This window comes from Tiliqua scincoides, chromosome 1, assembly GCF_035046505.1.
Source record: "Tiliqua scincoides isolate rTilSci1 chromosome 1, rTilSci1.hap2, whole genome shotgun sequence".
Classification (NCBI taxonomy): domain Eukaryota; kingdom Metazoa; phylum Chordata; class Lepidosauria; order Squamata; family Scincidae; genus Tiliqua; species Tiliqua scincoides.
Genome location: NC_089821.1, coordinates 262,687,406 through 262,699,803, shown reverse-complemented (window position 1 = coordinate 262,699,803; position 12,398 = coordinate 262,687,406). Strand labels below are relative to the sequence as shown.

The window sequence follows — 12,398 nt, the reverse complement described above, 5'->3', positions numbered from 1 at the left end:
GAAGCGGCTGCTTTGAGCCTCCCGGGTCAGGCAGCACAAGCAAGGGAGCAGCCAGGGAAGGGGCTGGTTGCGGCTGCTTTGCATCCCATGCAGCAGCTGAAGAGTTCGCTTGGAGCTTGCTCCTGAGCACGACTCAGGCTGCAACCTGATCCTCACTTTCCTGGGAGTAAGCCCCGTTGGCTACTATGGGGCTTACTTCAGAGCAGACACGCATAGGGTTGGGTACGAAGGAGGTTGTTGCCTGCCTGCATGCTGATTGGCCAACAAGAGAAGCCGGGATGAGCCAAGAGGTGGGAGCTGCAGAGTGAGTGAGAAGAGGGAGCCAGAAGCAGGCAAGCAGGGACATAGCAAGCGAGTCTGCTGAGGCCCCCAACCTAAGGTTTCAGGGTCCCTGAAAGTCCCTTTTCCTTGCCAGTTTGCCTGCAACTCCCCAAAGTGACCCTCCCTGCACTTTGGGGCTTTTAGAGGAAGGGCGCTGGGCCACAATCCTATCTACACTTTCCTGGTAGTAAGCCCCACTGACTATAATGGGGCTTACTTCTGAGCAGGCATGCATATGATTGGGCTCTGGGGGTGCTATCCCATCCACACTCACCTGGAAGTAAGCCTATAATGGAAGTAAGTGACTATAATGGGGCTTACTTCTGAGCAGGCATGCATAGGATTGGACTCTGGGGGTGCTAACCATTTTACCTGGGAGTAAGCCCTACTGACTATAATGGGCCTAACCTGAGCAGGCATGCATAGGATTGGGCTTTTGGTTGCACTCTTTTTTCTCAAATACACAAGCAGGCAATTGGCACTTCTCTCTCCTCTTCTCCCTCACCCCACCTCCTTTCCCCAGGAATATCCCCCCCAAATCTCACAATCACAGTAAGCAACTCTCTTCCTGTCCCTCCCCTCACTTGTCAGCATCTTCCAAAGATACAGAATCACTGCCTCACATTCTCTCTCTCTCCCCCCCCCAGTTAAATCCTGCACTTGTTTCAATCATGTCTCCTCACTGCCCCTCACCCACATTCTCCACTATGTGATCAACCTGCCCTGTCTTTGGCAACACTTTCTGGCACTTTCGATAAGAATTTGAACCTAGAATTTTCCCTCCTTTTCAGAAACCACATATACTTCCCTCTCCATGCTTCTTGTCAATTTTTTTGTCATGTAATGATTTAATTGTATTAATTTTATTAATTCAAGATTATCTGTAATGTAGTAATCTAATGTAAGTAAAAAACTGGTAGTGTGCCTTGACAATTTTAGTGCCTTGTCAGTGTGCCGTGAGCTGAAAAAGTTTGAAAATGGCTGGAGTAGAAGAAGAAATATTTATGTGGGTGGTTTATTAGGACTAGCATTCAGAAGCACGACCAATAATACAACACATTTGGAGGACTCTGGCTTGAGACCACCTTTTACTCTCCCCTATTGCTCAACTCTCATGGCAATTAGTGGAACTGGAGAGTTTAATTTTGGCTAGATGGGTTCCCAACTGCTATAATTGATTGTGATGTGGGGAGGGAACACACAATACAGTTAACAGTAAACACACTCAGTCATACATATTGTACCACTGCCAGCGAGTCTAAAAAGAAATTTAAGGCTGTACTTTGAGGCACCCACCTACAATCCTTCCACATTACCCATTATGCCAATAAAGGCAAAAAAAAAACCCCTGGAATATTTGCCATTGTTTAGCTTTGTACTTGTGATAATGGGTGGGTAAGGGAATCTCCAGGTAATGAAAAGGAGGAGTCCTGGCTCTCTTTTGGATTTTCAGAACAGGCAGGTGCATATATAAGATAGGCTTGATTTGCAATCACTGAACATCAAGGACAAACCAACTTACAGCTCCAGGCACATCTTCTGGCCCCAGCTCCACCCTGATCACTGCCTATGGTTCAATCCTGACAGTATGTGCTTGTATACATTAGATTCTTTGCGTTTAGAACCATGATCCAGACTTCAAATAGCCAGATTCCATGGGTAAGTTTTTTAAAAAGGTGGGTAAGTTTTGTGGGGAAGTTAGCAGGGCTTCTGTAAGTACATTATGGCCACTAGCTTAATGGGAAGCCGTCCACTTGGAGACTTGAGCCTCTTGGAGCCAAGAAGTGCATAATGCTACTGGAGGAGAAAATAAGGGAACATCTGGATTTAGTTAGCACTTGTGGGAAAAAATAACAAACCAACTATCCAAAGTGTTCTTTTCCCATAACCAGGTCTTCAGTGAAAGTTCTAGCTTTGGGAGTAAAAGAATCAAAATAGAGCACCACTGAGATCTTTCTTCCAAAATGTTGACCATTGGGTCCACTTCTTGGGGACAGCAAATATATCCACAAAGTGGTGTTTCTGCTTGTGCTGAGCAATTCACTGCACTGAACTGAGGACCACAATAATCTAGAGCAGCAGTCCCCAGTGCTTTACACTCCTAAAAGGAATCTTGGGGAGCCCCACTTGTGCATGCACGAAGACTCAGGGTGCCCCAGAGCACTGGCTCACACATGGAGTGGCACAGCACCAAGCCCAATGCCAAATACCGGTGAAGAGCTGGAACAGCAAGGGAATGAGGAAGGAGAGCCACCATCAGGGGAGGTGGGAGAGATGGATGAGCAAACCTGGTGGAGGCAGATGGCAGCCACTTACAGTGTGCTCATGGAGCCCCTGAAGAGGTCGCAGGAAGTCCCGGGACTTCTAGGAGCACACTTTGGAGAAACACTTATAGAGGAAACTGATGGACCTGGAAGACAGACAACACAATCCTATCCTGCTGGATGAGGCTAGAATCTCAGTTACATTAAGTCAACACTGCGCTGACATTAGTAGCTGCCTGGTGGAGTGAGGCCACTGGAGTCATCTGATCTGCCCAAAGGAGACTGCTGACCAGTTCTGAACTCCCTGAATGATCCCTCACTAAGGTATGTTCAGTAGGCATAATGCTGGCAGAGCCTTCGGGTGAGTCTTTTACTATCATGCCAGAAGAAAGTCTTTCACATACCTACCTGAGAAGCAACTGAATCTTTGGTCAGTGGAACTTGCTACTGCCTTCATGATCAGCCTCTCTCTGCTGTAGCTATAAGATGCCAAAAGCCAATAAAATCAGAGTCATCCCTAGAAGGGTGTAGGCAGGGTGCCGGTCACATAATTGTCATGAAAGCCTTGGACCCAGGGCAGCCACCCCAGTTGCCCTACCCAAGAGACAGCTCTGGATAAAATATTATTCAGATTCAGTTGTGGAAGTGCAGGACTTCCAGTTTAATTTACAAGGTTGATAAGAACATAAGAAGGGCCCAATGGATCAGTCCAAAGGCCCATCTAGTCCAGCTTCCTGTATCTCACAGTGGCCCACCAAATGCCCCAGGGAGCACATAAGACGACAGACACAACCTGTGTCCCGGTGCCCTCCCCTGCATCTGGCAATCAGAGGCAGCCTGCCTCTAAAACCAAGAGCACATACCTACTATGACTTGTAACCTGTAATGAACCTTTCCTCCAGGAAATTGTTCAGTCCCCTCTTAAAGACATCCAGGCAAGATGCCATCACTACTTCCTGTGGCAAAGAGTTCCACAAACTAATTACACGCTGGGTAAAGAAATAGCTTCTTCTGTCTCTCCTAACTCTCCCAACACCTGACTTTCGTGGACGTCCTCTGCGGCTCCTTCATTCTGGCAACTTGGCGGATGACCTGCTTTTTGCTCACTTTTAGAGAGCGGAAAGCAGATCAATGCGGATCTCGTATATTTAGTGGGCTAAAGGGAGGCAGGTGGTGGTAGCAACAAACGGGGTGAAGGGCACCCTGAACCCACTGCCCCTTTGCCCCTACAATCTGCCACTGGTGCAACCCACATCACCCTGCCTAAGGAACAGGCAGCTCCTAGATGTTCATTGAATGTGGAGCCTTTCCCTAGCCTCTCATCCCAATTTCTACCTAAACTTCACTTATCGATTTCAACCCCAGACTATTTTCCCTACAGTGGAAAAAAAAAAATCTTAGATGCTTTAATTTTTTTTATCCTCCCCATCCCCATTTTTAACATGAGAATAATCTCTCAGCAATGCACATTGTTCTGTGATTTATTTTTTGTCTAATTATACTTTTAAAAATTGTACTATTACAGGATCTTCCCCCCTTCCCAATTTTACAATGATTATATCTGCAAAACCCCAGCATATCGCTCTGTTCTCAAAAAGCTTTCCTCTCATGTATGTTCGTGAGGACAAGTTTAAATCTGTCCTTTAATAATCAGCTTGCATATAACTTCTGCATGTTTATTATTAGAAGCAAGAGAACAGTTGCTACTGTATGTTGACAACTCGATTTCAGTCACCCTCTTCTCAGGTTGTGCTGGCAGGCTTTCTGGATTGCTAGGAACACTTATGGGGTCCCATAACAAAACATGCTCAGGCTGCAATTGTATGCAGACTTATCTGGGAGTAAGTCCCATTGAACTTGATAGGGCTTACTTCTGAGTAGGCATACATAGGAATGTGCCATCAGAGTAGTTGAAAAGTAAAAAAGGGGGGGGTAAAGACCAAAAACTTGGGCACACCTTCTACAATAAATAATGTCAACTTCAAATTATTACTGATGTTTGCCTGCTTGTACAGTGATATAATACAGTACTGTAGTGTGACATTTTCAGGAGCCTGAATGGTGTCTGTCAACTTGTGATCCACCCAAGTCGAATACAGTTCACTGGCTATGTTTGGTGCCCTCTCAGTGGAGAACATTCATACGTTTGCAGTTCCAGACAAGCAGTAAAACAGGTAGCTTTTCAATCCCTGGAGAAACACTGTATAGGGTTAGTGTGGGCTGTGTTCAGCTCGCAGGGTCTCAAAATATATAGATCTAGTAAAGGCTATGGCTGTATTCAAAACTTCCTTTTGGAACTTTACCCTTGGATGATCCAAGCTCCTACCTGCTGTTTGGGGAATTTCACCCTCATGTCTTGAGCTGGCAGACAATTCCAACTTTGTAGTGGCAGGTCCTGTTACGTAACTGCCTCCGGATATATTTTTGTACCTCCCTTCTCTAAAAGCTACCTGTAAACATTTTTCTTCTCCAAGTTCTTTTCATTACAAACAGGCTGTTTCTTCTCTCTCAAGAAAATCAAGTGTTTTTTTATTCAGTTAAATTACCATAGCACTGTGCTTGTTCTAAACCAAGTGCCCACTAGGAAGAAGAGCTACCACTTAGGGGAAGAGAGCGCTATATAAATATGATAATATAATAATTACTAACATGCAAAAATACCCATTATGACAATAGGCAAGGTATGAGTGAGGGAAAGCTAGCATACTTCAAAGATCCTTGGAAGTTGTTGGGATAACGACTGACATTTTGAGAAAGGCCTTTTTAAATAGGAAGAGGTTTCTGCATTATGGAAACAGAATTGGCTGAGCTTCTCAGAGATATGAATATAACCAGGGAGAAATAATAAATAATAATCAAATCTTACTGGATCAATAGCTAACCCAGCTATTTTCAACCTTTTTCATCTCAGGGCACACTGACAAGTCTCTAAAATTGTCAAGGCACACCATCTGTTTTTTGACCACTGACAAGGCATACCACACTGTCAGTAGGGACTCACATTCCCCTGTGGCCCTACTAACAAATGACCCAAACTCCCACGGCACGCCTGCAGACCATCCATGGCACACCAGTGTGCCACAGCACAGTGGTTGAAAAAGGCTGAGTTAACCATTCCCCAGGATCAGGCCATATAGGAGGCTGGCACCAGGTTGGCAGGGAACACCCACTTCTACCCACTCATTGCTACTGCTTCTCCTCAACTCGCTCCCTAGATTGGAAAAGGAAAAGGGGGACCAAGTGGAAGTGGGAGGAGAGAAAGGTAGTAGGACTATCGGTCTACTTTCCTTAACATTTCCTCTTCTGCTGTCTCTCCCTTTCCAATCCAGGGAGCAGGAAGAGCAGGCGCTGATAATCAGGTAAGAGGAGGCAACGTTTATCATGCTGCCTCGGGTGGCAGATGGTCTTGATCCAGCCCTGCCATTTCCATTTGACATCAACATGCTTCCTTGTTCACTCACAAACAGAAAAGCTAAAGAGCTGTGATATCAGCTTCTTTGTCTTGTGTTGAATAAATCCAAGAACAGTTTAAAATTGTGGATTAGGCTTGTTATAAAGAAATATTTGATATTCAATAACCAAGCCTGGTTCCACTGGAAGAAAGAATCCATCCCACCCCTACCTTGGCCATTACTGTTGCTGATGCAGCCAGGAAGAAGAGGTGTGTTTTTCCTTTTCTCCAAAAAGGTGGGGATGTATAGCAATGCTGGAAGAACAGTGCAGATGGTACTATCTTAATTTATTCTTAAAAGCACACGAGATGCAAAATTGTCGCTGGGTGTAGCAATCCCAGCTCCACTGCAAAACAGACTGCTCCAAGCCAGTGGCACCCACCATCACCCAGTGCTCATCCAGCAAAGAAACTTCCAGGGTTTTCTCCACCACCTCCAAAGCCAGTCCTGAGAAGCTGCAAAGGGTTTCTCCAAGAACACCAAGATAGCAGGAGAGAGAAGGCAGCTGCAGAGCAGGAGGCAGGCAGGCAATTAAGAGAGGAGGGTTTATACATTACCACCAACCACATCAAAAGCTATCCTTCCAAATCTGGTGAGATAATAGCACTATATGAGATCACACCTGAAAGCTTGTGCTGCAATTGTGCTGGAAGCTCTTAATAAAAATCACTATGAACTAGGATGGGGGGGGGGGGAATGGAACAAGACTGGGAGAAACACAGGAATGTAACAGCCTAGGAGGATCATTGTCTGGATTGTCTGAAATAAAATGAGTGACTGGCGTCAGTGCATGACAAACAGGTGTGGAAGCCCCCCAAGACAGCACAATTACATCAAAGCATTATGCATCATATTTATGGAAAAGTAACAATCAGGTCATTTTACAGAGAAATCTTGTTATGACTGCAGTAAAAGGATTTAAGTTCTAGCAAGGACCAGTAGAAAGAGAGATGCTCGGTTCAGAGATCTGCATACAAGTATGGTTCTCTTTCAGTCTGGCCTTCCCTATTTACTTGAAAGGAGGGACTCTATCTCTGAGCATTCGTTACAGTTAACATGAGGCTCTTCCAAACGCAGGAACTCTGTAGGTATACAGGCACTCCTGTGCCCATTAATGATTGCTGGATTGAGACAACAGAAACAAAGCCTTATACAGCTATGAACATAATGTGTGCACTTCAACAGTTGCCCTCTAGCTATGAAATATCAATGGGACTGCTGCAAGGACAACATCTTTAACCCAGTTAATTCAAAGGGTTACTGCAAGGATGACGATGATGATGATGATGAATAAGGTCAAGCACTTTGTAAAATATTACATATAAACTCAATGGTCAGTAGATATCACTAGCAAAACATCCATTTTGTTAAGAGGGGCAGAGAGGAGGCCTATAATTATTAGGATACAAGTGGCACATTCCTATGCATGTTTACTGGGAAGTAAGTCTCATGTTTAGTGAGACTTACTTCCAGGTAAGTGTGCGTAGAATTATACTCACAAGATGTATGCTTGTACATGGAGAGGAATGCATTTCTAATCATTATGCTGTCCTTACAATGTTCCTCAAAGGTCATGCTGTCAGGACAAAGGGGTTTACACCTGCACTGCTATGCTATCTCCCCAAAAAGGATAATTCATTTCTTTTAAACCCCAGAAATACATGGCAGCCATTTGCTCCACTGGAAGGAAGGAAGTGGTTTCAAGCAGGGATATTGCTGGGACCGTAGCTATTTCTCCCACGGTAATCCTACCCACTGAATTTATCTGAACGCACAGAATTGTATGTATTTGGATCATATCCTCATATGATATACAAAACTGCATGACATACACAACACAAGGCAGGGGACCGGTCATAGTTCAATGATAGAGCACTGGCCTGCACCCAGAAAGTCCCAGAATCAAGTCCCCAGCATGACCTCAGATAGAGCTGGAAAGACGACCCCCGTCTGAAACCCTTTGCTTTGACCAGCAAAGAAAGCACTGCTGGTCAGTGCTGACAATACTGAAACGGATGAACCAGTGGTCTGACTCCGAAGAAGGCAACTTCCATGTATAAAATAATTCTGTGAGGTACAGTACTTCAAAACAGTAGCTGGGAAAGTCGTAAATGATAGCCAATCTCCAGATTCTTCCTCAGCAGACCTGATAAAATGCAACACTCACTGTCCTTGACATTTGGGAGCCGGCAAGAACAGGACACTGCCTGCCAAGCTGCACAACCTCCAAACCTCCAGGGAGGACAACTGGAGTTTTCAAACTTCACACACGCCGTCACAATTAAACAGAACATTTTTTTCTTTTAAAGAATCAGCCCAGGCCTCTCTTCTGCTGAAATGATCTATCCAATACAACACATTGAACTGTGTGGGGGCAACATCCACCAAGACATTCCACAGCATATTCCCCCCCCCCTACCAAGAACTCTTTTCTGGTCAAAGCAGGAAAACAGAAAACAAACAAGACAAAATGCAGCCACACTGCCCCTTGCATCATTAACTCACACATGCCTCAAGTTAGACTTAATGATGTTTTAAGACTAATTATTAGCCACTAATTTCATTACTTCGGGTTGGCCACACCCTTTGACAATACCAACTCCAGGCAGTGCAAAAGACAAAAGGATAAAAATAGCTGTGAAACACAGGAAGTTTGCTCTGGGATTTTAAAAGAAAAAAGAAAAGGCCACATCATACTGTACCAAACTTAGGTTGGGAACAGCCTTGATTAAAAAAAAAAAGCAAGTCCACAGGACAAGAGTGAGTTACAAGCACTCAGAGGAGATTATCAGTTTCAGTTGCTAATGAGCCGGCTCTGCTGCTGTATTTCTACTGCTGCTCCTCTGCAAATTACTTTTAAGTGGAGACAATTTTGCTTTTTATTTCATTATCTAGCACAGCAGACAAAAAGGGACAACAAATTTATTTTACAGCAGCTCCAGCGCTTGCTCTGTCCATTAACACAGACAAATGAAGCCCAATTAAGTCACATCTCCAGAATATATTGTTCCAAATGACCAGCGCACGATCACAACTGCATGCAGGTCGAGATGTTTTGTACCTCCTCCAAAGCTTCTAAATGTTTGTGTATTTTAATTAATACTGTGTTATATTATATTAATTAATATTGTGCACGTATGTCTGCACACACATGTTTATTCTTCGCCCAGTTCAAACACAACAGTGCAGCATCTGGCAATAGTAGTATTTTAAATTTCAATTCATGAAACATCACTATGAGATGAATATCGTAATCTAAAACAGCAGTTCCCAGACATTGTAGAGGTGCTAGAGACTTTTGCCAGATTTATAAATGCCATGGGGTATGGCTGTACTGGTGATTGGGCAACATTGCTCCCCCCCCCCGCCGCCATAGCAGCTTATTTAACCCTTGATGCACACAGCCTAACCTGCCCTGTCAGTTTTGCAAACCATCTAAAAGATTTTTAAAAAATTCACACCTTTTCCAAGAAGGGGAAACATCAACACCACAAAATAACCAGTTTCTAGCCACAGATTAGTCAGTGGGCAGGCAATTCAGCTACCTAATTGTCAAAGTTTCGGTCAACCTGCAAGATTTCAGTTTGGCATATAAGAGGAAGCAGTAATCTTCAGAAATCTAATGTGAATCCAACTCAACTCACTTTGACATTCGATGCTCCTGCTCCATCTCACAGGTGACACAGGCCAGGGGTGGGTGAGACTGGGCAGGGTAGCTTCAGGATAGCAATGAACCCTTCATCCTTCTCCAGTGAATTCTGACATGCAAGAATAGCTCCTTCTGGCATGAAACCCACTGGGCAGCAAAGAGGAAGCTCACTCCTGGAACATGCTTTTATCCTGTGGATTAGATGGGGTGTTACTTCTGAAATTTTCCTCATCCAAGTTTTTGCTGTGATTTGAGCGTTCTAAATAAGCTAATCTTATATGAAGATTAGTCATTTGCCATATTTCCATTATTTTTAATTTCCAGACATTACTGATGATGCAGCAAATGTGGAATTTGGAGCACATGGCTCCTATCTCCCCCCCCCCCCGTACATTTTCTGATGCACAGGAGTGCATTATCAAAACACCACACCAAAAGGAACCTTGATGCTACTGTACAAATATGTTCCATAAGGAATCACAACATAAGAAGGGAATGAGATGGGCAGCTCAGTCCTATTCCCTTCCAGCCCATAGCATGCAGTGCTGCTTACGGTAGTGGGGTGGCAAATGGCCTGGGAGAGGTAAGCGAAACTCTTTTTCTTACCTCTCTGTAACTAAATTCATGGGGTAGCAGATTTTTTTGTTTGTTTTAACCGTGACATTTATACTCAAATACTTTAGGTGACATCTCAAAAGATGCATTCCTCATTTTTTTCCCTCCCACAGGAGAGAAGTAAATACCTCTTTTTTGCCCACAGGCAAATATATGCAGGTTTAAGTTGTAATTTAATTGACTGGAATGCATGTAATTAATTGACTAAGATTTCTTTAAACCCTCAGAAAAAGTGTTAGGCTCAACAGGATGTTAATAATGAGGGGGGCTGATTGATCCTCTGTGGGGAAACAATTTCAAGGTTGTGGATGCTATCACCAAAAAGATGCTGCAATCCATCCAAATTCTCAAATGAAGGAACAGGTAAGCAAATCCTTATCAGACAATGTGAAATTTATATGGGAGAACTCCCTTCCTAGAAAAAAATTTTTTTATTTAATGGGACTTGTACATAGAAAGTAGTTCTGGATTCCAGCATGTGCTACAGAAGGTGGGATCTTATATTCACATAGGAGAATGTATAAAGATTTTCACCAATCCCCCCCTTTCCTCTGCAGTCCCCAGAAAATATGGTCCTGAGGGTGGGGGAGGAATTGGGAAAAATCTCTCCATCTGCAAATGAAGCTATCTTCCATTTATGGAAGATATACAGTACTTATAACCTAATCCATTTTATTCTGTGTAGACTAGTTTTTTTAAATCAATTCCTTCAATATACATTAAAAAAAATTGTGCTACTGGTTTGGCAATAGCATTGTCAGAATTTCCTGAAGTTGATTATGAGAAGCTGGCTTTCATCACTACTGAAATCAGTTCATTATCAATGACGCAAGGACTTCCAAAATTGTTGTGGAGAATAAAAACTATGCTGTTTGAGGGACTCACTCCAAATGTACCATAGAATGGTCTTATGATAAAGATGAATTAAAGCCCATTTTAAAAAAAAATCATTAAACATGTCCATCTGCTGGGCAAGAAACCTAAATCGTTTAGTTAAAATATTTTTTTTAAAAATAATCATTTAAAGAATAGTATCTGGATCACAAGAAGTGAGGGTACTGCTGCATTTTACTTAAGTCAGACCCCGCCTTGAATACTGTGTCCTGTTCTGGGTGCCACAGTTTAATAGAGGTATTGACAAATTGGAGCAGGTTCAGAGGAGAATCACTAGGATGGGCAGGAGGGCTAGAGACCACGTCTAATGAGGAAAGACTGAACTTGGGCATGCTTAGTTTGGAGAATAGACAGTTAAGTGGCAACAATAATCTACAAAACAGATGTAATGTGGAAGATGAATGAATTTGTTCTCAATTGCTCCGGAGGGTAGGATCCAGACAAACAGATGTAAATTACAATGGACATTTCAATTAAATAGTACAGATATTTAAGCATTCCTGATGGTAAGAGCTGTTCAGGAGCAGAACAGCCTGCCTTGAAATGTAGAAGTCTCTCCATCCTTGAAGGTCTTTAGGCAGAAGCTGAATTGAAATCTATCAGGGGTATTGTAGTTCGGGTTGCCTGCAATGGCAGGGGGTTTGACTTGCTGATTTTGTAGGTCCCTTCCAACTCTGATTCTACAATCTAGCCAGAGTTAGGCACTTATAATCCAATTTATTTCAACATGTGCAATTTAGGGCGCAATCCTAACCCCTTATGTCAGTGCTTTCCAGCACTGACTTAAGAGCAATGCAGCTCCGAGGTAAGGGAACAAACATTCCCTTAATTTGAGGAGGCCTCCGTGAGCACCACCCAACTGCAGGATGCTGCATGCGCCCCATTGGAACTGCTATGTCAGTGCTGGAAAGTACTGACATAAGGGGTTAGGACTGCACCCTTAAGCATATATTTAACTCTTTCACTGGAATCACTAGGACTTAAATGTACTTAACTTTGGCTGGTTTGTACCTTAAATCATCATAAAATAGGATCCACAACATTACTTATTTATGTGAATGACATATTTTGAATGAAACAGATTTGCTATCTGGACAACATTTTTTAAAAGTATGGACACTGTATTAAAACATTTTTGTTTTAGATTAGCTTCTGCCACAAACGTTACAAGCAAGACCTACTTATAAAATGCTTTCCTGCTTA

The 12,398-nt window shown here is 43.2% G+C and overlaps 1 protein-coding gene across 5 annotated transcripts in view; it reads right to left on the bottom strand.

Annotated features, from left to right (window-relative positions):
* Nucleotides 1–12,398, bottom strand: part of EPAS1 (endothelial PAS domain protein 1) — a 117,824-nt gene that overhangs the window by 67,256 nt on the left and 38,170 nt on the right. Inside the window, exon 1 of one of the 5 annotated variants that reach the window (XM_066624673.1) lies at nt 9,682–9,760. The exons of the other annotated variants lie outside the window; for them this stretch is intronic. Within the exon in view, the coding sequence (XP_066480770.1) occupies nt 9,682–9,707 (26 nt within the window). The 5' untranslated portion in view covers nt 9,708–9,760. Of the gene's footprint in view, nt 1–9,681; nt 9,761–12,398 lie in introns of those variants that run through there. 5 annotated transcript variants of the gene reach the window in all.